The 25,135-nt window shown below is 40.2% G+C and overlaps 1 protein-coding gene across 2 annotated transcripts in view; it reads left to right on the top strand.

The window, feature by feature from the left end:
* Nucleotides 1–25,135, top strand: part of LOC311052811 (acylamino-acid-releasing enzyme-like) — a 58,375-nt gene that overhangs the window by 21,840 nt on the left and 11,400 nt on the right. The window contains exons 2-18 of one of the 2 annotated variants that reach the window (XM_084068022.1): nt 2,215–2,319; nt 3,896–4,025; nt 5,181–5,307; nt 6,319–6,406; nt 7,360–7,435; nt 8,321–8,412; nt 9,382–9,459; nt 9,563–9,700; nt 10,469–10,560; nt 11,303–11,343; nt 12,070–12,191; nt 14,853–14,913; nt 17,166–17,263; nt 18,282–18,333; nt 18,822–18,910; nt 19,800–19,938; nt 21,048–21,131. In XM_084068022.1, coding sequence (XP_083924148.1) covers nt 2,215–2,319; nt 3,896–4,025; nt 5,181–5,307; nt 6,319–6,406; nt 7,360–7,435; nt 8,321–8,412; nt 9,382–9,459; nt 9,563–9,700; nt 10,469–10,560; nt 11,303–11,343; nt 12,070–12,191; nt 14,853–14,913; nt 17,166–17,263; nt 18,282–18,333; nt 18,822–18,910; nt 19,800–19,938; nt 21,048–21,131 — 1,612 coding nt within the window. Of the gene's footprint in view, nt 1–2,214; nt 2,320–3,797; nt 4,026–5,180; nt 5,308–6,318; nt 6,407–7,359; nt 7,436–8,320; nt 8,413–9,381; nt 9,460–9,562; nt 9,701–10,468; nt 10,561–11,302; nt 11,344–12,069; nt 12,192–14,852; nt 14,914–17,165; nt 17,264–18,281; nt 18,334–18,821; nt 18,911–19,799; nt 19,939–21,047; nt 21,132–25,135 lie in introns of those variants that run through there. The other variant, XM_084068023.1, reaches the window with a different exon arrangement.

Genomic DNA, 25,135 nt, shown 5'->3' with positions numbered 1-25,135 from the left:
TAGAGGGCGTGAAAAGCTTCTCACTGACTCACAAGGTACATTTTTCCCCTCACAATGGAACGGAACATTATACTGGTTCAACCATTCACAGCTCCTAGTACAGGGGTCTTCAACAGGGGGTCTGGGACCCCTAGGGGGTCCTCAGAGTTACTACAGGGGGTCCGTCTGCCAAATCTTTGCGTTATGATTTTTTTTTACCTTAACCACTTGAACCCTAATATCCCTTTTCTGAGGAGAACTTGAGCCAAAAATAGCAGATCTACAAGCTAACAGCGCCTCGCGCTGCGAGGCGTTGTGAGCTTGTAGATCGGCTATTTTTTTTTGCAAAAAGGTGTTTGGTGTAGAGGGAAAAAAGAGCAGAGCAAGTAAACAAAAAAAGTTAAATCTGAAACACAATTTTATACAATATGTAGTGGGGGTCCCTGCTTCATCTTTCTTTCCTAGTAGGACTCAGAAATACTATATTTTGTTTAGACATTATGTTGTTACTTATGGGTTTTGTAATGTTATGTTATCAGTGGTCGTGGGACAAGTACTCAAAAGTAAAAGTGTCAATGCTGCAATATAGAAACAATCTGTTACAAGTAAAAGTCCGGTAATCAAAATTTACTTAAGCAAAAGTACAAAAGTATTGGCAGCAAAATATACTTGAAGTACCCAAAGTAAAAGTACTCATCATTACGCAGAATGTGTTTTCTAAATGTATGAAAATCTTTTGGAAATAGCAGATCTACAAGCTCACAGTGCGTGGCGATGCGACGGATTGTGAGCTTGTAGATTGGCTATTTTCAAATAGCCAAAGTGTAAATAGAGCTGAAGTGATTAATGTATGTTTTGTAATAATAATAATCAAAATCTATAAAGTAACTTGTACATTTTCAAATAATTGCAGTCGAGTAAAAAAGTACAATATTTTCCTCTGAGATGTAGTGGAGTAGAAAAGTATTGAAAATTGGAAATACGTCACAACTGTACTTAAGTACAGTGCTTGTACTTAGTTACTTTACACCATTGGTTCTCAAAGTGGGGTCCGAGGACCCCCAGGGGTGCTTGAGGGAGTTCCAGGGGGTCCCCAGCTAAATGATGGACAGGGACCAAATGGACCCTTATGGGTCTGTAGCTCTGAGAGTTAAATTAACATTGATTTTACAATATAAATTGGGGTCCCAGAGACATACATGCCATTAAATGGGGGTCCGTAGCCTAATGCATGTCAAACTGGGGGTCCTTGAAATTAAAATGGTTGAAATCACTGCTAGAGAGCCGTAAAAATCTTCTATTATGGGGGTCCCTGGCTTATATTTTCAAAGGGGGGTCCGCGGGCTAATAAGTCTCAATTTGGGGGTCCTTGACATGAAAAAGTTTGAGACCACACCACTGGTGGTTATGGTCTGGGTAGGAGAGGGCACTTTGGGGGGGAAAAAAGTACCTTATGCACAGAGCGGCAGCCACTGGTCTCTCAGCAGACAGACATACAAGGTAGTGTTGCCATATCTGCTTATAAGCGACTTGTTTCCTAATATTGTTTAAATTAAACCAGTGGTTCTCAAACATTTTCATGTCAAGGACCCCCAGATTGTATCTGTCCGCAGACCCCCATCTGCAAACATCTTGTGCCAGGGACTCCCATACCAGATTTGTGTTTTTTATTTTATGATTTTATGTTTCAAAAAATATTTCAAATATTTCACCTTTTTACCCCAAGATTTATTTTGAAAACAGCCAATGTATAGGTTTCGAGTGCTCCTTTTTGGGCTTGTTTTCATAGACCATTGGTTCTCAAAGTGGGGTCCGGGGACCCCCAGGGGTCCTTGAGGGAGTTCCAAGGGGTCCCCAGCTAAATGATAGATTAGGAACCAAATGGACCCTTATGGGTCTGTAACTCAGAGTGTACAAATGGAACCAAATGGACCTAACGGGTCCATTTGGTTCCATTTGTACACTCTCAGAGTTACATTAACATTTTACAATATAAATTGGGGTCCAAGAGATAGAAATGCCATTAAATGGGGGTCCGTAGCCCTAATGCATGTCAAACTGGGGGCCCTTGAAATTAAAATGGTTGAGAATCACTTCTAAAGCCGTAAAAAAAACTTCTCTTATGGGGGTCCCTATGGCATATCTTTTCAAATGGGGGTCCGCGGGCTAATAAGTGTCAATTTGGCTTGGGGGTCATTGACATGAAAAAGTTTGAGAACCATATACATAGCATAGAGGTTGCTTATTTCTCTCTCAGAATCTGGCAACATCGCAGACAGGGCTCTAGTGTGGAGAAGGATTGTTGTGTCTAAACCTCTGACCATGACCATGGACTCACATGTAAGTTAATAATAACCAGAGCAAACTATTGTTATTTGAGACACCTTTACAACATCATAATAATGCTGTGAACACATTAAATGTAATCTAATAATCCATCACCTTCTGAAGAAACTTCTCAGTGAATGAATTGGCTTGTTTAGGAGCTAGCTTAAGAATTAGCTGTTATGCTAGCAGTCAGTCAGCTGAGAGGAACTTCCTGGCTCTACTGATAATGATAATAATGACCTTATTTACATGATTTTACCTTTCATACATAGAATGCAACTCAAAGTGCTTTACACACAAAAAAATAACAATAACATAATAAAAAAATAGATAAAAACAAGTACTTAAAGAAACAAATCAAATGTGCAGAAAACTATTCTTTTTAAGTACAGAAAAGAAACCTCACTGAATATCAGTCAGATTAATCATTGCGATAAGCAAGGCAACATACATTAGATATGTTTTAAGATGTATCATAAGACATATCTACTGATTCAGCCATTCTCAGATTGACTGGCAGGGAGTTCCAGAGTTTGGGGCATAACTTAAAGCTGCCTCTTCATGTCTCTTAACATTGACAGTTGGAACTTCTAAACCAGTGGTTCTCAAACTTTTTCATGTCAAGGACCCCCAGTTTGACATGCATTAGGACTACAGACCCCCATTTAATGGCATTTCTATCTCTGGGACCCCTTTTTATATTGTAAAACCAATGTTAATTTAACTCTGAGGGTCCATTTGTACACTCTCTGAGTTACAGACCCATAAGGGTCAATTTGGTTCCTAACTATCTATCATTTAGCTGGGGACCCCCTGGAACTCCCTCAAGGATTTTAGCATACATACATGGTTGCTGAGCACATTTTGTTTGCAAAAATATTTGTATTGCTTTACCTGCAACTTACTACTAGCAACTTAACCAGTGGTGTAAAGTAACTGAGTACATTTACTCAAGTACTGTACTTAAGTAAAATTGAGGTATTTTTTACTTTACTGGAGTATTTCCAATTTTCAGTACTTTTACTTCTACTCCACTACTATCTCAGAGGCAAATATTGTACTTTTACTCCACTACAATTATTTTTGAAACTTCAGTTACGTTGTAGATTTTGATTATTATTACAAAACATACATTCACCACTTCAGCCCTATATACATTTCGGCCATCTGCAAATAGTTGATCTACAAGCTCACAATGCGTTAGATCTGCTATTTTCAAAAGATCTTTATACATTTTTTGAAAACTTGTGAAATTGGGACTTTCTACTTTTGGTACTTTTAAGTACATTTCGATACCAATACCTTTGTGCTTTTACTGAAGTAAATTCTGAATTCCGGACTTTTACTTGTAACAATAGTATTTATTTCTACATTGCAGTATTGATACTTATACTCTCAAGTAAATAAAATTGAGGACTTTTACTCCACCACTGCTTGCTGGCAACTTAACGAAAACAACTGGCACGTGGTTGACTGTCTCGCCCATGCAGTTTGGTAAGAAATGAACAGGTCCTTGTTCGTTGTGAAGAGGCTTGTGGTGTCACTGATGAGTCGCAGCAGTGTGAGTGACTGTGCTGCACGTTGCCAGGTCATGACCAGCCCAGAGGACATCTCCAAGCTGTACCGGGAGCTCAGCCTCTACCCTTCTCTGAGCCGGGCGGACGTAGGACCTGTCATCACCTCTCAGTATGGAGGCAAATACAGCAACATCTACACAGGTATAGACATGTGCGTGTGACGTGTGTGAGTGAGAGAGAGAAAGAGAGAAATAATGGGAAAAAACTGTGCTTATGTTATAATTTGGCATTCCCAATAACAGTATATTTAATAATAATAATAATACATTTTATTTGTAATGCACTTTTCATTCACGAGGAATCTCAGAGTGCCACATGGTAAAACATCATCAATCATATAAAGTAAAAAAAATAGCAGGGTTTAAAAACAGATGTGACTAAATAACAATTAAACACGAAAATGTCCTCTGAAACTAAAACGTTTTCAGGACTATTTTAAAAGAGTCCAGGGTCTGTGGTGCTCTCAGGTCAATAAGAAGGCTGTTCCACATGCGCGGCGCTGCCGAGCAGAAGGCCCGGTCCCCCATAGTATGTAGATTTGTACCAGGGACATCGAGGAGGAATCTGCTCGCAGATCTGAGGGTGCGGGTGGAATTTTGTGGGGGCTTAATTCATTTCTGTAGGTAGGGAGGGGCTTACGCACTCTCATTAGGATCCTGGCAGCGCTGTTTTGGATGTATTGCAGCTTCTGAATGCTTTTGCCAGGAATCCTAATGAAGAGTGCGTTGCAGTTGTCCAGTCTAGAGGAGACAAAGGCATGGACGAGCTTCTTTGCATCTGACAGGGTTAGAAGGGGGAGGAATATATTTGTTTTATAAATGTTAGAAAAAAGTGTTTGAACAACAAAATCTGGCCCGCCCCCAACATTCAATAAACATGCAGTTGCCAGTTGAGCAGTTTTGTGATTGGAAGTTGGAAGAAGTCGACCCTGGTAAACTCACCCAAACCCCCTAAAAGCAAATGTAAGGATAATCAATATACATTTAATTATACCTTTGACAGTCGAAGCCAGGGCTTCCAGAGCACTGCAAATATATGTCTGGTTTTGAATGGTAGACATTTACAATGTTCTCTAGGCCAATATTGTACTCCAAGCACAGTCAATGCAATGTTGTTTAGATATGGACTTGTATAAATATCAGAACATGTCCCTTATCTGTTGCCCTATCTATCTGAATATGTTAGTAGTTTAACAATGACTAGTTGTGTCATGCTGCAAAACTGATGCCTTCTAGCTGTTGCTAAGATAAAGAATTGTCTATGGAAGTTTAATTACATTTATTTGATTGTCCCTAGAATGGAGCCAACGTGACCTGGAGAGGAACGAGAATGTCAAGTTCTGCCGGCAGTACATTGTGTTCCACGATGACAAATCGGTGGTCTACTCTGGACCGTCAGGAAACTGCACTGAGATCAAGGGAGAGTATGTTGACATTTTACCATCTTAACCCATTGAGACCTGAGGCCGATTCTTAAAATGTCTTCTAAATCCTAACAGCTTTCTGAAAAACGTATGTTGCTATATCATTGGTTCTCAAACTTTTTCATGTCAAGGTCATGTATTTGGCCGCCAAAGATTTGCACAAATTTTCACGATTTTTCAAAAGTAGCAGATCTACAAGCTCATAGCACGGCCCGAAGTGGGGGAAATTGGTAACCTGTCGAAATATATGACCATCTTGTGGACGTCATATAACGTCATTTACTGAAGTAAATCACTACTGTTTGTTTAGTTAAAGGGGAAATCCACCCATTTTCAATATTTAACTATGTCATTAATATAGGATAAAGGAGTTGTGTGGAAAAAAGTTCCCCCCTTTCTGTGTTGCCTTGAACTGGAGGATTGATTGTGGGTTTAACATTGCAAATTACAACATGATGACTCATCATGTTGTAATTTGCAATGTTAAACCCAAAATCAATCCTCCAGTTCAAGGCAACACAGAAAGGGGGGAACTTTTTTCTTATTTCCACACAACTCCTTTATGCTATATTAATGACATAGTTAAATATTGAAAATGGTTGGATTTCCCCTTTAAGCCATGTGTACTACGTTAATAAACAAACATTGACATTATGTGAAGTCCACTGTAACAACTCTAAATGTTAAAGGAATTAGAGAATTGTAGTTACAATTGATCTGGGATGGCCTTAAGATGACACTGTGTGAAATTCTTCCTGGAGTTGAGTGGACCTCTGTGACTAACTGTTGTAGGGGTGCAACACTTTATCAAACTAGTAAATAATAATACATTTTTATCAAAATAATAACATTTCAAAAATATTAAAAATAGCCGGTCTACCAGCTCACAATGTGTCACGATGCGATGCATTGTGAGCTTATAGACCTGCTCTTTTCACTATTTTTGTACGACACTGAAAATGATCGATAGACTGCAGTACTGAGAGAGATTCTTTGTGCTTGCCCTCTCAGGTTGCTGAGTAAAGATTCCCCTTCCGGAGAAATGAAGGCTGTGGTCAGAGAAATCTCTGTCAAAGGAGAAGACAAGCAGTTTCTGGAGGTGAGCGGCTCAATTAAGTTTGTGGGGGTTCATTCTTCCCTATGGTAGTGGTTCTCAAACGTTTCAGGCCGCGACCCCCCAAAATAAACATATTCGAACTGGGGACCCCCCACCCTGACAAGCACTTGGAATTGTAGGAGTTGAGGCATTACATTTAGTTTCCCACAGATAAACATATTGTGATAATAGCCGATCTACAAGCTCACAACGCGTTGAGCTATTTAAAAAATAAATTGCCTCTAGTCTATCTTATATTATTTGACAATTTGGCCAATGTTTGACCAGGTTTTATAGTATAATTTGTTGATTACTTTGAATGCAGTAATGGTCTTTTTAAAAGAATAATGTGGGGACCCCCCTGGGAACCACTGATCCACAGGTTGAGAACCACTGCCTATGGGAAGTGATCTGTTTTTGTGCCTATCCAAATTTAAAAAATTAAGTGTTTTTGACACCACTTTTTCTACTCCAAAAACACTATAGGTGAACTTGCCCTTACCCTACACACTGTTATTCTACTGTTTTAGGGGTGCAACAGTTAATTGATTATAAACAATATTCCATAATCTAATCTAATCTAATATCCTTATTTTGAGCATAGCCATGTCATAGGCAAAGACTTTCAAAACGTAAAAAGAAAAAAGGATCAAGGTTCAAGTGATGCTTCGCGGTGTGAGCTTCTAGATCTGCTATTTTCAACATTTTTGCACTACACCATTGTGAGACAAAGTATAAAATAGGCCTTAAGTGGTTAATTGATTGGTTGATGAAAAACATTAAAAGAAATCAATAGAATAATCGCTATGGAAAATAATGGATGGCTGCAGCCCTAATACTGCTCTCTAATGCTCTAGACAGCTCAGTACCTCTTATAGCTGCAGCTTTAGTAGGCAGTATGTTCATCAGTTATGTGCTATTCTCTCCATTCTCCTGACCCATCTCTGACCCTGTAGATCTGGAGTAAGAACCTTAAGGTGAAGAGCATCAACCTGACTGCCTTGAAGAAGCACGGCAAGGTCTATGAGGATGGTGAGAGACAGCTCGTCTTCATATGTATTCATTTCCATTTACATAATATCTACATGTCATTTTTCACAACTGGCTGCACATAGAAAGACTGTGATTGATACCTTGTACTACACATGCAGCCTGTAAAAATGTAGCATGTAGCAGTATTTTATTTGGTAAAGTTTCTGTTAAAACACAAACAGTGGCCTTCCTTTTATTTGTATATGATGGTAACTGTTACAGTGTAAAGGTCTGACTAGAGCCAGACCGGTATATCGGTTAGGCCTACATATATCGTCCATTATTTGACCTCTATGACAATAGCTGCATTTGCAATTAATGCAGCCGATTTGTAGTTTTCAAAAATTCTAATGTTCTTCTGACTCTGTCATGCTGAACGACCGAGGATGTTTATATCACAGGATTTTGCCATGTTTATGCTACAGTATGAATATATATTCTGGAATGGTATGTTTTAAATTGAGTCCAAACCATAGCCGATTACTTGGCCCTTGGTCCAAGCAGATATTTTTTCTGTTGTACAAAAAAAAGTCTAAAATAAAATGAACAAAAAACGAATTGGCACCAAAATGGTATGGCTTTGTGCTGTACATCACAGGATTACTGTGTTTTACGCTGAAAAGGGGGAGATCTGTAGCCTGGAATCCAGACTGGTTTGCTCCGTTGGGATTTCTTTTTTCTCACTTCAATTCTCAGTCTGGTAATACTGCTATTTCCAAGGGGCGGGACCATCGGGACGGGCACCCAGGCGCTGCAGCTTCAGATTGGTCCTTAAGGGGGTGGCCCTACACATAATTTATCAACTAAAACATAAGTGCTTTTAGAGTTAAGTTTCTCTTTAAATGTTCCAGCGCACATCATGTTAACTGTGTTGTTTGTCTCTAGACCAGTTTGGCTGTCTGGTATGGTCCCATTCTGAGACCCATCTCCTGTACGTGGCAGAGCGGAAGAGACCAAAGGCGGAGTCCTTCTTCCAGGTGACTCTCACATGCACTTGCTTTCCATATTAACTATATAGCAGGGGTTCTCAAACCTTTTCGTGTCAAGGACCCCCAAATTGATATGTAATGAATTGGCTGCGGACCCCCATCTGAAAAGGGTTTGTGGCAGGGACCCCCAGAAGAGAAGATTAGTGTTAAGATGATTGTGACACTAAATTAACTGCCCCCCTGGAACCCCCCGCCCCAAGGACCCTTAGGGGTCCCCGGACCCCACTTTGAGAACCACTGCCGTATACATACAGTTGTTCTGGGTTGGTTGTTAAATGGGTAGTGACCAGTGGTGTAAAGTACGGTAGCTATATTGTACTATTACTCCAATACAATTATTTGAAAACTTCAGTTTCAAGTTATTTTGTAGATTTTGATTATTACGAAATATACTTTAACCTGTGAAGACATGTTTTATATTTTGTCTATTTGAAAATAGTGTTGCATCGCGACATGTTGTGAGCTTGTAGATCGTCTATCATAGAAAGATTCTTTTTTTAAAAACATTTTCTTTTGGGCTTTTTCTGCCTTTATTGATAGGACAGTAGGCTGACAGGAAATGGGGAGAGAGATGGGGGGGAGACGGACAGCAAAGGTCGTCGGGATCGGGAGTCGAACCTGCGACACGCTGTCAAGCTAGATTATCAGTGTATGTGGTATGCGCCTGGACCACTAGGCCAGCGGGCGCCCCCCATAGAAAGATTTTGACAAATTTGAAAACTTGAAAAAACCTGTGAATTGGGACATTCTGCATAGAGTTCCTTTGGTAATTTAGGTATATTTTGTGCCAATACCTTTCTACTTTTACTCGGGTAGAAAATGTAATACAGGCCTTTTACGCGTAATAGAGTATGCCTACATTGTGTTAATGCTTCATTTACTTAGATAAAAAAATCTACTTTCAGCACTGGTAATGACCAATAATTAATAATTCTCCGTTTCATTGTCTGTGTGCAGACTGAGTTACCAGAGTCGTCTTCCACTGGAGATGAGGAGGACACTTTGAAAATGGGGAAGAAAGAAGAAGTCACCAAGGCATGTATTTTCAAGTCAAAAACACCCCCACAGCTATATTAGATCACATTATAGCCCATTCCTACAGTTTGCTTATGGTGTGTTTACCATTGTGTTCCATCAGGGGGAGCAGTTTGTCTTCTACGAGGACTGGGGAGAGGCTCTGGTCAATAAAAGCTGTCCGGTGCTCTGTGTGTTGGACATAGAGGGCAGCAATGTCTCTGTGCTGGAGGGAATACCTGACGATATCTCCCCTGGGCAGGTCAGGAGACGGTCATTGTTATTCTCTATGATCCACGGATCAGTGTGTACTGTGTACATTTAGGCCTGTCACAATTATTACATAATTGCCTAATTGCAATTATTCTAGATAATCTTTTTTTTTTTTGCATAATCGTCATAGTGGTCATAATTCTTTCCAGGTTGAAAAATGTTTCATATATTTTCAAACATTTTCAAAAATAGTGGAAGTGGCAGTTTTGAGCTTGTAGATCGGCTATTTCCTCTATTAATGTTTGTGTTTATTTATTTAAGTATAAAGTTATTACATATGTAAGTTATTTGTCATATCTGTCCTGTGCAACTTTAGTTTACAAAGCCAAACAGAAATGTAATTGTTATTCATAATGTTCACAACAGAAGCACAATTAAATTGTGAGCGACAATTAATCGTCAAGTAAAATGTCGTAATCGTGACAGCCCTATGTACATTTACGAAAGTTGGAGGCAGACGAATAGAATAGATCTACAAGCTCGAATAGAATAGATCTACCAGCTCAAAACACGTCGCTTCGCGCGACGTTTCGAGCTTGTAGATCTGCTACTTTTTGATGCTTTTGTGCAACACTGTTGTATAATCAAGTAGGGTGTTGATGTTAATTTACGAAAAAACTAAAAGTTAAATTATGGAGATACAGTAAGAGGTTTCTGCCCGACAACAGCGTTATGCTAGATGGTTGTGTATTTGTACTACTAAAGTATGCTACCTCTCTCTGTCTCTCTCTGTCTCTCTCTCTCTCTGTGCCGGCAGGCATTCTGGGCTCCTGGTGACACAGGTGTGGTGTTTGTTGGTTGGTGGCACGAGCCTTTCAGACTGGGCCTCAAGTACTGTCCCAACCGCAGGTGAGCCATGTAGGAGGAGAGAGTCACATGTCCTTGTGTGCTGTTAGGCAAGGGCTGTCTAACTCATCTCTCTATATCTCTATCTCTCTATCTCTCTATCTCTCTATCTTTTCAGAAGATTTTTTTTGGGGGGGGGGGGGGGCACCCGCTGGTAATCTAGCTTGACAGTGTGTCGCGGGTTCGACCTCCGATCCCGACGACCTTTGCTGTGTGTCACCCCCCATCTCTCTCCCCATTTCCTGTCAGCCTACTTTCCTATCAATAAAGGCAAGAAGAAGTAGTAAAAATCACACCCAGTGTGAAGTGAGTGGTGTTATTTAAGGTCATCACAGTGATGGAAGCTCACCTAAAAAAAAAGACATTTTTTTGAAGTGCGTGGTGATATTTATAGGTTATGAATTTCATCATGCGTCTCGCAAGCCAATCACAATACTGGACAAAGGGTCTGAATACTTATCAGCCAATCACAGTACAGCGAAAGACACATTTTCACGACGGATGGGTCATGGGTCCCAACCCCACTTATAGGAGCGGCTACACCGCTCAAAAATAGCAGATCCACAAGCTCACAATGCGTCATCATTTCATTTCTCAAATCATTTCTCTTTTGGGTCTAGAGCTACAAAGTTTCTCATGACCCCTGTGTTTGACAGAATTGCTAACCAAGAGGAATTGAAACATTCTGTGCTGAGAATCGTTTAGCTTGAAATCCCTCTTCCTCTTTTTGTATGTACGTCAATAGGTCGTCCTTGTTCTATGTGGATCTTACTGAAGGGAAATGTGGTAAGTATACGGTACTCTGTTCTGTTTTTAAGCTGGCCATTGAGAGTCTATAAATCCTTCCTAATACTGACGTTATCTCTCTGTGTGTGTACTGGAGATGTACCGATGCCAGTTTTTCAAATGAAATGAAATCTCTTCATGTGATATATTACGTGGTATCGGTATGGTATAGACTGGCATACTCACCGATACCAGTATTTCAGGCCAAGGCCCCCTAACTGAGAGAGAGATGAAGCAGGACCCCCACTATATATTACATCAAATTGTGTTGCAGATTAAAGCTTTTCATAGATGTTGGATTCATGTTGATGTGTATTTTCAGACATTTAACGACTTAAACCGTCAATACTTAGTAAACTTTCACTCTGTACTTGATCTGCTCTTTTTTCCCCTCTTTGCCGAAAATAGCAGCTGCGAGGCATTGTGAACTTGTAGATCGGCTATTTTCGGCTAAAGTTGTCCTTAGAATAGGGATGCTAGGGTTCAAGTGGTTAATGTAAAAAACAATGATCCTATCACACAGAGATTTGGTGGACCCCCTGTAGCAACTCTGAGGACCCCCTAGGGGTCACCGACCCCCTGTTGAAAGACCCCTGTTTTAGGCCGTATTGGCAGCTTTTCCGATACTGGTACAGTACTGGTATCGGAACAACTCTATTCCTAATACTGACCTCATCTCTGTGTGTGTGTGTGTGCGTGTGTATGTGTTGTCGTTGTGTCCTTCAGAACAGCTGTCGTCGGGCACCAGTGCGGTGTGCTCCCCAAGACTCAGTCCAGACCTGTGTAGGATTGTCTACCTGGAGTGCGGTGTCTACGGTCCACACATGCAGTGTAGCAAGCTCTGTATGGTAAGACCAGATGAGGGCAAAAGTACATAACACTAGGGGTGTGCCGATATATTGTCCCGCGATATATCGCGATACGTTTTCGTGACAATATGTATCGTTTTGGAAAAAAAAAATATCGTTTTGAAAAAAAAAAAACGTTTTTTTTTTTTTTTTTACAATCATAATAATCACACTATTGCCCTATTTGGATTAAAAACGGCTATTGTAGCTGAAAAGCTACAAGTTTGCATGTCTGATTAATGCAAAAACAGAATTATTTGTTTGCATTTGCTTTTTTTCTCCCCCATATATTTTCATAATAAAAAAAGTGCGTATCGTATCGAAGTCGTGAGCCCAATATCGTATCGTATCGTTTCGTGAAATTAGTGTATCGGCACACCCCTACATAACACCACACGTTGCATGGTATACGGTATGTACTGATTGTATACGTTAGCCTCTATCAGGGGTCTTCAACGTTTTCAGGCCAAGGACCCCCTAGCTGAGCGAGATAAAGCAGTATAAAATATATTGTATAAAATTGTGTTTCAGATACATTTTTTTCTGCTCTTTTTTCCCTCTACAGCTATAACTCTTTGCCAAAAATAGCCGATCTACAAGCTCACAAGGCGTTGTGAGCTTGTAGGTCTGCTATTTTTGGCTAAAGTTCTCCTCAGAAAAGGGATGCTAGGGTTCAAGTGGTTAATGTAAAAAAAAAAAGCCCTAACCCTAAGCCTATCACACAAAGATTTCTGGCGTTCCCCCTGTAGTAGACTGAGAGAACGAGAGCAATCCATGGTCTCGAAGGGCGGATCCAAACCCAGGCGCCCGGAGCAGCCGCGTCCTCCGATTGCTTCACCAATCTATGTCCCCGCCTCCCTTCCCCTCCCCCCCCCCCCCCCCCCCCCCCCGGTCTGTGCACGGAGCAGGCTGACGTCACCAAATTTAGAGCGACGCCCCTCTGCACTCTGGTTGGTTAGGAGTTAACAAGGTCCTAAGACCATCGTTCCTGCACCGTTCGCCCAGACTTTTTTCTTTTGAAACAAAAAAAAAGGCTGGGTTTCCGAGGCTACCCCTGTAGTAACTCTGAGGACCCCCTAGGGGTCCCGGACCGCCTGTTGAAGACCCCTGTTCTATATATCAAAAAGAAATATATATATACGCCTTTTTTGTTTAGGCAGTGGGTGCTCAGCTATAAATACCACTGAAGTGGAAAAAGTGGCACGCCAAAGTAAAGGAAGCAAGCTCAGATACACAGTCTCATTTATCGGGAACGCTTACGCGTTTCGGCCTCAGCCTTCCTCAGTGCAGATTAAAAAAGTGAAGTAAAAAAGTTTAGTCTGCTCTGAGGAAGGCTGAGGCCGAAACGCGTATGCGTTCCCAATAAATGAGACTGTATCTGAGCCAGTCTTGCAACCTTTATTTTGGAGTTCTGCTTTTTTCCACTTTGGTGGTATTTGATTCAAGGCTCTATATATCCTTTTGACGTCAGTAACGGTAATGTGTATCTGCGGCACAATCGGTACACAGTAGCGAAACCAGTAATGAGTAGTTTAGAGACAGCCAGGCACCATCTTCTGCCCGGCGCAAGTTGGCACAAAGGGGAAGCGTAATTATCACGGGTATTGTTCTACCAAAGCAGTTGTAATTTTTTCAACCAGGCACCCCACGTTGTTTTAGATAACAAATAATGAATGTTCTTGCGCCAGTTTAGCGCCAATGTTTGGTCTTAACCCATTTAGACATGAGGCCCATTTTACAAATTCCACATGTCTCTGTCATGTGGAAACCAAAACGGTTACTTTTCATGATTCAAATTCAAAAGTAGCAGATCTACATGTAGTAGATCTGTTACTTTTGATGCTTTTGTGTGATGCTGTAGTCTGATCAAGTAGGGCATTCATTTACGAAGAAAACTCAAAAAGTTAAAATATGGAGATAAGAGGTTTCTCCCCGACAGCAACAAAATAACGAATGTTCTTGCGCCAGTTTAGCGCCAATGTTGGTCTTAAAATTATGTGTGGTTTGCTCTAAGACCAGCTTCAAGTTGGTCTTATCAGCCGGCGTAGTGACGGCACAGACATTTCCTTACTATTTACACAGTGCAAAGCTCAACACATTTAGTCGATTCTTTTAGTCTGACTAACCACTTAAGCTCTGTATTATATAGTACTTTGTTGTACACTGGTGGCATACAAATAGTGAACATCTACCAGCTCACTGTTGTACTGTTATTTTCATTTTATTTGTGTTTAATTTATAATCATAGATATATCGTACATAATCAAGGCAAAAGTTTGAAATAATTGCGACACTGATTTGAACTCATATCGCCCAGCCCTTGTAGTAGCCGGTCGATGGATAAGACATGGCTGGCCACCTCTGGTGTAAAAGATAGATATTAGATAAAGAAGGTGGAAATTGATCATCTTTAATTTCTGCCCCAGTTCTGCTGCAGGACTTTAACCCGGCTGGGCATTGTAAAGATGGCTGTAGACTCAGGTTTTATTAGCTGCTTTTATTAAGACATAAAATAATGTGTTATGGTCAGGTTTTATTAACACATAAAATTATAGATTTGAACAAAAAATAACTGCACTGTAATAACTAAAGAAAAGATAGGAAGGGTAAAATATTTGTGAATATATTTTGAGGAGGCTTGTTTTTTTATTTTGTTCCCAGTATGACTGGTACACTAAGAAGACCTCAGTGGTTGTAGATGTGGTAAAAAGACCCGGGCCAGGTACGTTTATCTTTTTATTTATTCAAGTTTTTATTGAAAAAAATGCATATACATTAACATATTATTATTATTATTGTACATAACTTTCCAAAGGATAAAACCCCTACAGATCAAGAGCTTATTTCCATTGTGCAAATTTGAGTGCAAATATGCAAAAGTTACAGTTAACACATTCACTGCCAGGGGCTTTTTAATGCTGGCCAGGTAGCTTCTGCCAGCATTTTTAAGCATTCTGACACATTTTTCAAGGACCACAGAATATTTATATCCAGTATGATCGATCCCCTGATGGTTGCTAATCACGGAGGAAATCACTGTGCTTCCTTGAAGAAAATAAAATGTCATCGTGACCTCTCGTTCTCTTGTTGTACCCAGTTGGGAGCCGAGATACAGGATTTTAAAGTAATAAGTTAACCAGGAAGTGAATGGAGCAGTAAATCTTCGGGTCACGTTATATTGGGTTCTGGACACCCCCCCCCCCCCCCCAAAAAAAAGACGCACATATCTGTCTTTGGCGGTTAACGGTTGGATTTCAAAAGGGCGGTGAATGTGTTAAATTAATGATTTGTCTTCATTTTGATGACATGTCAACTTGTGTCTGTGTACTGTATCTATTTTTTGTGCATGACACATAAATATTTTTAAAATGGCATCCATAAAATTGCCATCTTCATCTGGGCTTTGTCAAGTGTCTACAAAGCGAGGGAGGGTGCTATTTGGGTGCTATTTGGGTGCTATTTGTCACTGCACGACGTACGAGTACGTCACTGCACGACGTACTCCTACGGGCTGGGGTGGGGGGGGGTGGGTCGGCACCTGTCAGCAGGGAGTGTTGGACGGGAGGAGTAGGACGGAGGCTCTATGTCCTCCCAGTGGGGGCTCCTCACTGGCAGGTGAGTCAGTAGGATGCGACAGCAGTGGCAACATACAAATGTGTGTGGGGAGGAATTCATTGGCATAACGACTAAAGAAAGAAGGGTAACATTTGGATTCCACAGAAGCCAGCATGTCTTCTGTGGAAGCATGTTGCGCAGCGAAAATAGACGATCTGCAAGCTTGTAGATCGGCTATTTTTGGTTATTACATTTTCTATAGTATCGGATATTTCATATAAAGGTTAAAGGCTCAATCTGTGATTTCTTCACCTGGTTGGCAGTATGTAGAACAGTCAGCAGGAACAATTTTAGGCTACTAAAACATCATCATTTTACAATATTGTGCTAATCGTTTAGGAAACAGTGCTAGTGTGTGGGGTGGGGGCTCATTTCACACTGTTTCTCAAATCGCACATTAGGACTTTATTATTATTGATTGTTTTAATAAGCAACAAGGAATCATATATATATTCATAGTATACTACTTCTTTCCTAGGAAAATATGTCAGAATATTGTCGTGCTGGTGAGATAAGAAACCCTAGCAGGGCTTATACGAGAACCTCACCGTATATTGAGGACTTGGTCATACAAACATTTTCAGTCGTGAGATTTTATTTTGCTCTAAGGATAAGGATAAGGATAATTCCTTTTAACAGGTCGTTCATGAAAGTCCTTGCGGTCTTGTTTCCAATGAGAACCTGTGAGCAATTAGGGGTCAAGAGTCTTGCTCAGGGACAAATTTCATTTTATCGACACATATGCTGGCCTGGCCTGTAATCGAACCTGGGGCAACCAGGGCCTCTGGCTCCCTAGGCGGGCTCACTAACCACTCAGCTATGGCCGCTCTAACCCATGCAATACGGGAACGGAACGCATCTACGAATGTCTTCTAAATCCTAACAGTTTTCTGAAAAACGTATGTTGCTATAATATCAGTGGTTCTCAATCCTTTTCATGTCAAGGAGGACCACCCAAAATGTTCCAGGGACCCCCCCTAGAAGCAAAGATTTGAGTTACAAATGTTCGCTTTAAAAAATCACCCAAAAAATCATGAATTTTCAAAAATAGCAGATCTACAAGCTCATAGCGCGGCACTCGGTGCCGCGCTATGAGCTTTTAGATCTGCTATTTTTGAATAGCCAAAGTATAAAATAATGGCTATAGCTAAAACCTTGCTAAAAAAATAGCTAAAAGATGACACAGATACGTTCCTGCATTGGATGGGTTAATCCATGAGTAATACGGTGTGTGTGTGTGTGTGTGTGTGTGTGTGTGTGTGTGTGTGTGTGTGTGTGTGTGTGTGTGTGTGTGTGTGTGTGTGTGTGTGTGTGTGTGTGTGTGTGTGTGTGTGTGTCCGTGTCCGTGTCCGTGTCCAGATGGTTTTGCTGGTATCTACAGCTCTCAGTTGTCCCCTCAGTGCTGGTCTGCAGACAGCCAGCGTGTGCTCATCGCCTGTCCTCAGCTCGGCCGCAAGGTAGGTACCAACATTACAACGGTTACCAGGGAAACCAACCAGCCTGTTACCGTGGCGAAATATCATCACCCTTACCTTACCTCAGGAACTCTTCTCTCTCTTTGCTGTTCTCTGTTCTCCCTTCTTTGTGATAATTGCTGAAGTCTTTAACCCATTAAGACCCGTGAGGCCGATTCTACTAATGCCTTCTTCCGTTTTTTGAAAAAAACTTATGTTACTATGTCAGTGGTTTTCAAACTTTTTAATGTCAAGAACCCCAAAATGTGTATGTATTTGGGCACGGACCCCCATCTCAAAATATTTTGTTCCAGGGACCCCTAGAAGCAAAGATTTGAGTTACAAATGTTCGCTTTAAAAATATATATATTCAAATATTTGCACATATATTCTCAATTCAGCCAAAGTGTAAAATAATGCTTTTTGGCTCAAATAAAAAAATTACACAGATGCGTCCCAGGTCTTAATGGGTTAACCCATTAACTCATTGAGTGCCATTAACGTGTTTCACGTGTTTTACCGCTATGGTGCAACGTGCCATTAACGTGTTTCACGTGTTTTTGAAAAAAATAGAAAAAAACTTTAAAAAAAAAAGATTTGCAGCTCCATCCACTCCTCGCTTTCTTAGCACTTTTTCTGTACTTTGAAGAAAAATAAAAATAAAAATCATAATTGCCAGAAATAGATAATAATAATTTGGGCACTCAATGAGTTGAGACACTTCTCACACTTTGTCGTGCCAAGGACCCCCCCAAATTGATATGTATTTGGCTTCATGGACCCCCCCCCCCCCCCCCCCCATCTGAAAATGTTTTGTGCCAGGGAGATTTTCAAGATTTAAAAAAGAAAATGATCAAAAATAGCAGATGTACTGTGAGCTTGTATATCTGCTATTTTTGAGAACCTCTGTTCTAAACCACTGTTCTAAATCCTGAAGCGTTTTCTGAAATGAAAAGCATAGTTTTCCGGTTTTTAATGGGTTAATCAGTAGGTGTTTTTTGTGTGTGTTGTTTTTTTATAGGACCTGCTGCTGATAGATACAACCACAGGGAGCGTCACTTCTCTCACTTCCAGTGAGTCAATGACACTTAATCAGCCTGTTGCATCACACAGACACTCAGTCTGTCCTACCCAACGGGTCCAGAACGCTGTCTTTACCAGCACACGCAGATCTACAAGCTCAAAATGTGTCGCTTTGCCCCACATTTAGAGCTTGCGGATCTGCTACTTTTACACTTCTGTGTGACACTGTAGTTATGATCAAGCAGGGCATTAATTTACGAAAAAAACACAAAAAGTTAGAATATGGAGATAAGAGGTTTTTTCCTAACTGCAACGATGTCAATATCATGCCTCCAACACAGAGGCATGGACCCCCACCCCCACCCCAGCTAATCGAACCCTGCTATATTTATGTTGCCATTTATCTGATTCTATCACTGCAACTGTGTTCAGGAGCAGATGGAGAGTCTAGGTTGACATTTGAATGTGTTGATGATGTTCTTGTTGTTTTGCCGTCTGTCTGGGACATGTCATGATGTTCTTGTTGTTTTGCCAATAGAGTCTGATGTTGGTAACTGGTGTCTGCTGAACATACAGAGAGACCTGGTGGTGATCAGCTGCTCTTCTCCAAACTGCCCACCCAGCCTGGTAAGGAGCCTTTAGAGTTAAACACAACTTACAGGTGGTATACGTCAGTGAACGTTTTCGTGCCAAGGGCCTCCAAATTGATAGGTATTTGGCCGCTGACCCCCATCTGAAAATGTTTTGGGCCAGGGACCCCCCAGAAAAGAAGATTTGTGTTAAAAACATTTTCCATTACTTTAAAGAGCTTGCAGTGCGGCATAAAGTGACGCGCTGTGACCTTGTATATCTGCTATTTTTTAACGTTTAAAAGGATAAAGTGGTTAAAATTATTGTGATGCTGTATTTATACACATTTTTGCTGGGGACCCCACTTTGAGACCTTTGTTTTGGTTAAAACAAAGTTTTTTTTTGTTGTTCTTGATCACTTCCAAGTTCACATTTGAATTTTCTGTTTACCAAAGAGACGGGGAGACTCCAGTTACTGAACAATCTACATGATTACAGATGGAGCATTGCAGAATAAAAAAAAACCTGCATCCCGCAACTGCCAATATGTAAGCAACTTTACAGAAAAACAAGCCCAAAGTCGCTTATAATGGTAAATGGTGCATTTATATAGCACTTTTATCCAAAGCGCTTTACATTCACCTTTTCACACACACATTCATACACCGATGGCAGAGGAAACCATGCAAGGCACCGATCTGCTCATCGGGAGCAATTAGGGGTTCAGTGTCTTGCTCAAGGACACTTCGACACTAACTCAGTCTGGGGACCTTGCGGTCCCCATCCGGCCGCACAACCGGCCACTCTACCCCTGAGCCACTGCCGCCAAATAAGCCACTGCCGCCAATAAGCAGACATGGCAACAATGTGGTTAACCTTCACACACTTTATGACTGCCTTTTTAACTGTTCCTGTATCTTTTGCGATGTCACTTCCTGTTGCCCAGAGGGTGGGCTTCCTGCCACAGAGGGGTTCCCAAGAGGAAGTGGACTGGGTTACTCTGGAGGAGTCTCAGAGCCAATCGGATATCAGCTGGAAGATCCTGACATTTGACCCTCCCCCAGACCAAGACAACAGCCAATACCGTAAGACCATATATATATATATATATATAGACATAAACACGTACTGTAGACGCCTCATTGGCCACTGGGCCCGTACGTCAACGCCACCCCCATATTAGCTGGGTCAGCTTGGAATATGCCTGTGACAAAAACTTTTTTATGTTTTATAAACATTACTGTTGCTGTCTACGTAAGATAAGGTGATTTGGTATGAAAACACACACTTGTCCCTATATCAAATAACATTACATACATGTCTGACATTTGTAACATACCAAATGTGTGAAAATCAGTTATGACTTCAAGTTCAAGTTTATTATGTCCCAAACTGGGCAATTTATGTTACAGCAGATGGTAAGAAACTCCAACACACAGTAAACATACATACACAAGACACACATAGACATAGACATAATCACAAGATCCAGATAATAATAGCTACTCATAGCTACCTCCTCCTGCTGCTATTATTGATGGCACGAATGGAAGTAGGTACAAATGAGAATTTGTACCTATTGTTTTTAGCTGCAGGGGTCTTTAACCGTTTAACCGGCCGGAAGGCAAGAATTCATAATCAGGATTTAGGGGGTGAGAGCTGTCTGCCCTAATAGAAGATTTTGTTTTCTTAAGCACCTGCTGGTCATATATATATGACTCGGACAGCTAAATTGTACCCCCACAATCTTGCTAGCCCCCCTCACAACCCTGTTAAGGGCATTTTTCTGTCTAATGCCAAGTTTCCATACGAACAAATGGCAGCAAATGAAATAACAGACTCTATGAAAGCTCTGTAGAATAAAATCATCAATGACTTATCCACCTGACATTTGGCTAGCTTCCTTAAACAGAAGAGGCACTGTTGACCTTTCTTACACACCATTTCAGTATTGAAGTCAAATTTCAGACGATAGTCAATAATAATAATTCAGTGAGTTACAATGTTTTTTAAATCGTGGATAGACCTCCTGCTTCAATAGACAATAGACGTGTGGCGTACATGCATCATTAGCCACGCTCCAATGAACACCAATGAGGTATATCTACTGAATATGATATGACCATTGGATAATAACACTCTGGTAACTTGTATGCAATGGGACTCAGGAATGCTTGTGTGTGTTTTCTTCTAGCTGGCCTGGGTTTTGAAGCCTTGCTGGTCAAACCAGCCGAGGTGAAGGAGGGAGTGAAGCTGCCTCTCATTGTCACCCCTCATGGTGGGTCTTTTGTCATATTGTGCCTCAGAGTATTACAGTCTTTGCATCCTTTTTCTTTTACAAAGCCATTGCAACTTCAAACTCCATTTTAACCATCTGAGATTGAATGAAAACACCTGTCCTTGGTTCTGGTGACTTGGTTCTTGGTTCATATTGCCCTCCTAATACATTCATTATTATTATTATTTTTACGGGGCCAGGCTTCCAGCATGGACCCGTATTGTTATTGGCAGTATTCCATTTCTTCTTCTGCCACTTTTGGAAGTTCTGGCTGAACCGTGCAGTCGCTTTTTATGAAACTCGGCCATATGATAGATGGTCATGAAAAACGATCAAGAAATAATTCTCACAATCTTTCGTCAAAAGGTGGCGCTATAGCACTCAATTGAAAAATGCCAACTTTGAACAGGTACAACTCATGCCCTGTTTCACCTACAGCCATGAAACTTCGATGCACACATGCGTCTCCTCCTGCTGAACAACTTTCACACTCTGACTTTTGACCTCTGACCTTTAGATCTCCCACCATTTGGAATTATATGAAAAACAGTTAAAACCTATCTCCTCCTGGGATTTTTGAGTAATCTGCACGAAACTTTTTACACATGAACTTTGGACCTATGCCAAAAAACGTTTGCAAAATATTTTCCATAAGTGAAAAAATGAAGCTTTAATGAGCCAATGAATATTGCAGTTTTATGACAATTATTCATCTGCCCCTAACACATACATGCAGACTTACCATTCTTTGAAACTTTGCAGAAATGTAAAGGGCCATTCCAAATATCACTGAAACCAATCTTACTCCAATTGGTCAAACGGGGGCGCTATAGCAATTTTTTGAAAATGCAAACTTTAAACAGGCAAAAGTCATGCCTCGTTTGGCCGACAGCCATTAGACCTGCTTACACATGTGCCTTGACTAATGAGGAACACATCTATCACGTTGACCAGTAAGCACCGCCCTTAGATTGTCCGCAATCTTGAGCAGTTTGAAAAACACTTAAACCCAGGATTTTTCAGCTATTTGCGTGAAACTGTATCATCTGTGTGATCTCCTTTCACAGGTTCTTGTCTGTTGGTGGCTTCTCGCTTAAATGTGTGCCCCACAACCTGAAGGTCACCAGTTCAAGCCTCACTTGGTGCAGACTTCATCTAAGTTGCATTTCACACAACATGACTATCAATGAATACATCTGCAATTGTTAAAGATAACATGAAATACTTAATTGAGTGTTTTTTACATACAGCTGATCTACAATCTCACAACTTTTCAGATAGCAATGAGAGTATGTTTTTTCAATGTATAACATACTTCATTGTGAAAATAGCCGATGTACAATCTGACAACTTTTAATGGTTTGTGAGCTTGTAGATCGGCTACTTTCACTAGTTTTGCTTCTGAGGAGATGTACAATTTCTTAATTGGTAAATGGTTTGTGAACGAGTGATCTTAGTGTTAGTGAAACAGGGGCTTGGGTCATGACAGAAGGCAAGAGTTTGTGATCCTCAACAGACAATATCAGCCTGCACAAAGCTATACAGTGGTCACCTATTCACATACGCACCAGAGTCTCTGAAAGGTACCCACCATAACCCACCATAACCTTAGGTTGTGAAAGGTTGGGGGTGTGGCTATGCCTTGGGGGTGTGTTTTAAGTTTTTCATTTTAGGTGGACAGTAGGTGGCAGAAGAGAGCAGAGGAAAGCAATTACTCTACTTGCAGTTTATTTCTTAAAAGCAGAAGTCATTAGAGAACTTATGAATGCAGACAATTTATCATTGAATTAATAAAACAAACTTATGTACTAGAGTATTTCCAATTTCCAGTACTTTTACTTTATTTTATACATAGGCTATTTGAAAATAGCTGATCTACAAGCTCACAATTTTCACAATGCTATTTTGAAACATTTTACACAACAGTGTATTTTCAAACATTTTACAGTGGTGTAAAGTAACAAATTACATTACACAAGTACTGTACATAAGTAAAGATTTTAGGTTTTTTTTTTCTTTACTGGACTATTTCCCTCTCTCTCTCTTTCTCTTGTTATGCAGAAAGTCCTCTTTCACACGTTATGTCAAAATCGTCACCTTATTAAACTAATGGCCTAAGTCATTTTTTGAGGAAATTATATTTTTGCCTAAGTCAGGTCCTCATGACACTAGCCTTATATAAACGTTGGCTATTTAAAAATAGCCATGTGATGCGTTGTGAGCTTATAGATCTGCTATTTTCAAAGGATTTTTATATATTTTGATAACCTGTGAAACGGGACATTCTACATGTATTTTTATGTGGTATATGTGGTGGCTTTTACTTTAAGTAAAATATCTGAGTACTTCTTCCACCACTGAAGAACAACAATTAAAGAACAGAGGATAAGCCAGTGTTTTTCTCATTCTTTTTTTTTCTCTCTCTCTCAGTCATAGGAGACAGCTGTTGCGACCAGTGTTGCCAGAGTTTACGAGAGAAATAAGCAAACAGGTCTATGAAAACAAGCCCAAAAGAGATTGATTATTATAGGCCACATGAGGACATTAAACCTATATGCACCTCAAGTTCTCAAATAAAAAGCAGCAAGCTTCTACCAATATTTACAAGCAACTTTACAGAAAAACAGGTTGCTTATAATAAGCAAACATGGCAACGCTGGTCGCGACCCCTTCCTTTCATTCAGTGAGAGAGGATCATGGTTAACATATGCTAATAGACAGTCAGTGGCTTCAAGCTTGGCCATTGTTGTCACAAAACAAGTTTGGCCACCTTCACACACAGTTAGGTAGGCTACAGTCAGCAGGGAGAGGGGGTTGGGGGAGAATTTAGCTTTTTTTGAAATCATGTTCTCAGTGGTGGAAAAAATGCTCACATTAGCTCAAGCACCCCTCTCTCTCTGTCTTCAGTATTAACTGGGTATCAACTGCCTTTTAAGGTCAACCCTAAATGCATCAAATTTTCTCTGATGTGATGTTTTAAGTTGTATGTATCTTTCTGATGCTTAAGTAAGAGTCCCTCTTGTGGTTAAAGCTGATGTCCAGTGATTTTGCGGCCCGGGTTTAAATCCCACGCTATGAGCTTGCAAATTCCATGCGGAATGTCCAGTTTTTGTTACCACAATATAAAAATACTCTGTTACAAGTAAAAGGCCTGTGTTAAAAATGTTACTGAGTAAAACTACAAAGTACTGGCATCAAAATATTTTCAAACATTTTACACAACAATGTATTTTCAAACATTTTACTGTGGTGTAAAGTAACACATTACATTACACAAGTACTGTACATAAGTAAAGATTTTAGTTTTTTTTTTTTCTTTACTGGACTATTTCCCTCTCTCTCTCTTTCTCTCTACTTGTTATGCAGAAAGTCCTCTTTCACACGTTATGTCAAAATCGTCACCTTATTAAACTAATGGCCTAAGTCATTTTTTGAGGAAATTATATTTTTGCCTAAGTCAGGTCCTCATGACACTGGCCACCTCTGGTAAAATCGCCTATCTCCTAATTGAAAAGGATCATGCTGTTCACGCCCCTTTTAGTATAATGGCCTAACTCCCTAGTGTGACTTAGGACAAAATAGGCCTTTCGTTTGGCCTAAGTCACATGTTTTTGTGACTTAAGCCAAATTATTTACTGATTTAGGCCATTTTGTAATTTGTTTTGCTTTTTATTTTGGCCTAAGTCAGATTTAATCCTATTTAAACCTATTTAAATCTCTTATGTTACATAACTGACAGACAGTGTTATTTCTATTTAAATAGTCATAATTTGTTATAAACATTTTGGGTGAAATGATTAAGAAATATCATATAGTTTTGTTCTGGATCAGTTTTTTATTTTTCCTGAAAACTTTGAAAAAATGACTTAGGCCATTAGTTTAATAAGGTGACGAAATGTAAAATAGCAGATCTACAAGCTCACAACGTGTAGCTTAGTTCTGCTATTTTTAAATAGACAACTTTATATAAGGTTAATGGTTAATGTATGTTTTGTAATAATAAT

The sequence above is a fragment of the Gymnoscopelus microlampas genome, assembly GCF_963454915.1.
Source record: "Gymnoscopelus microlampas genome assembly, chromosome: 10".
In the NCBI taxonomy this organism is placed as follows: domain Eukaryota; kingdom Metazoa; phylum Chordata; class Actinopteri; order Myctophiformes; family Myctophidae; genus Gymnoscopelus; species Gymnoscopelus microlampas.
This window is presented reverse-complemented; position numbering and strand designations above follow the sequence as displayed.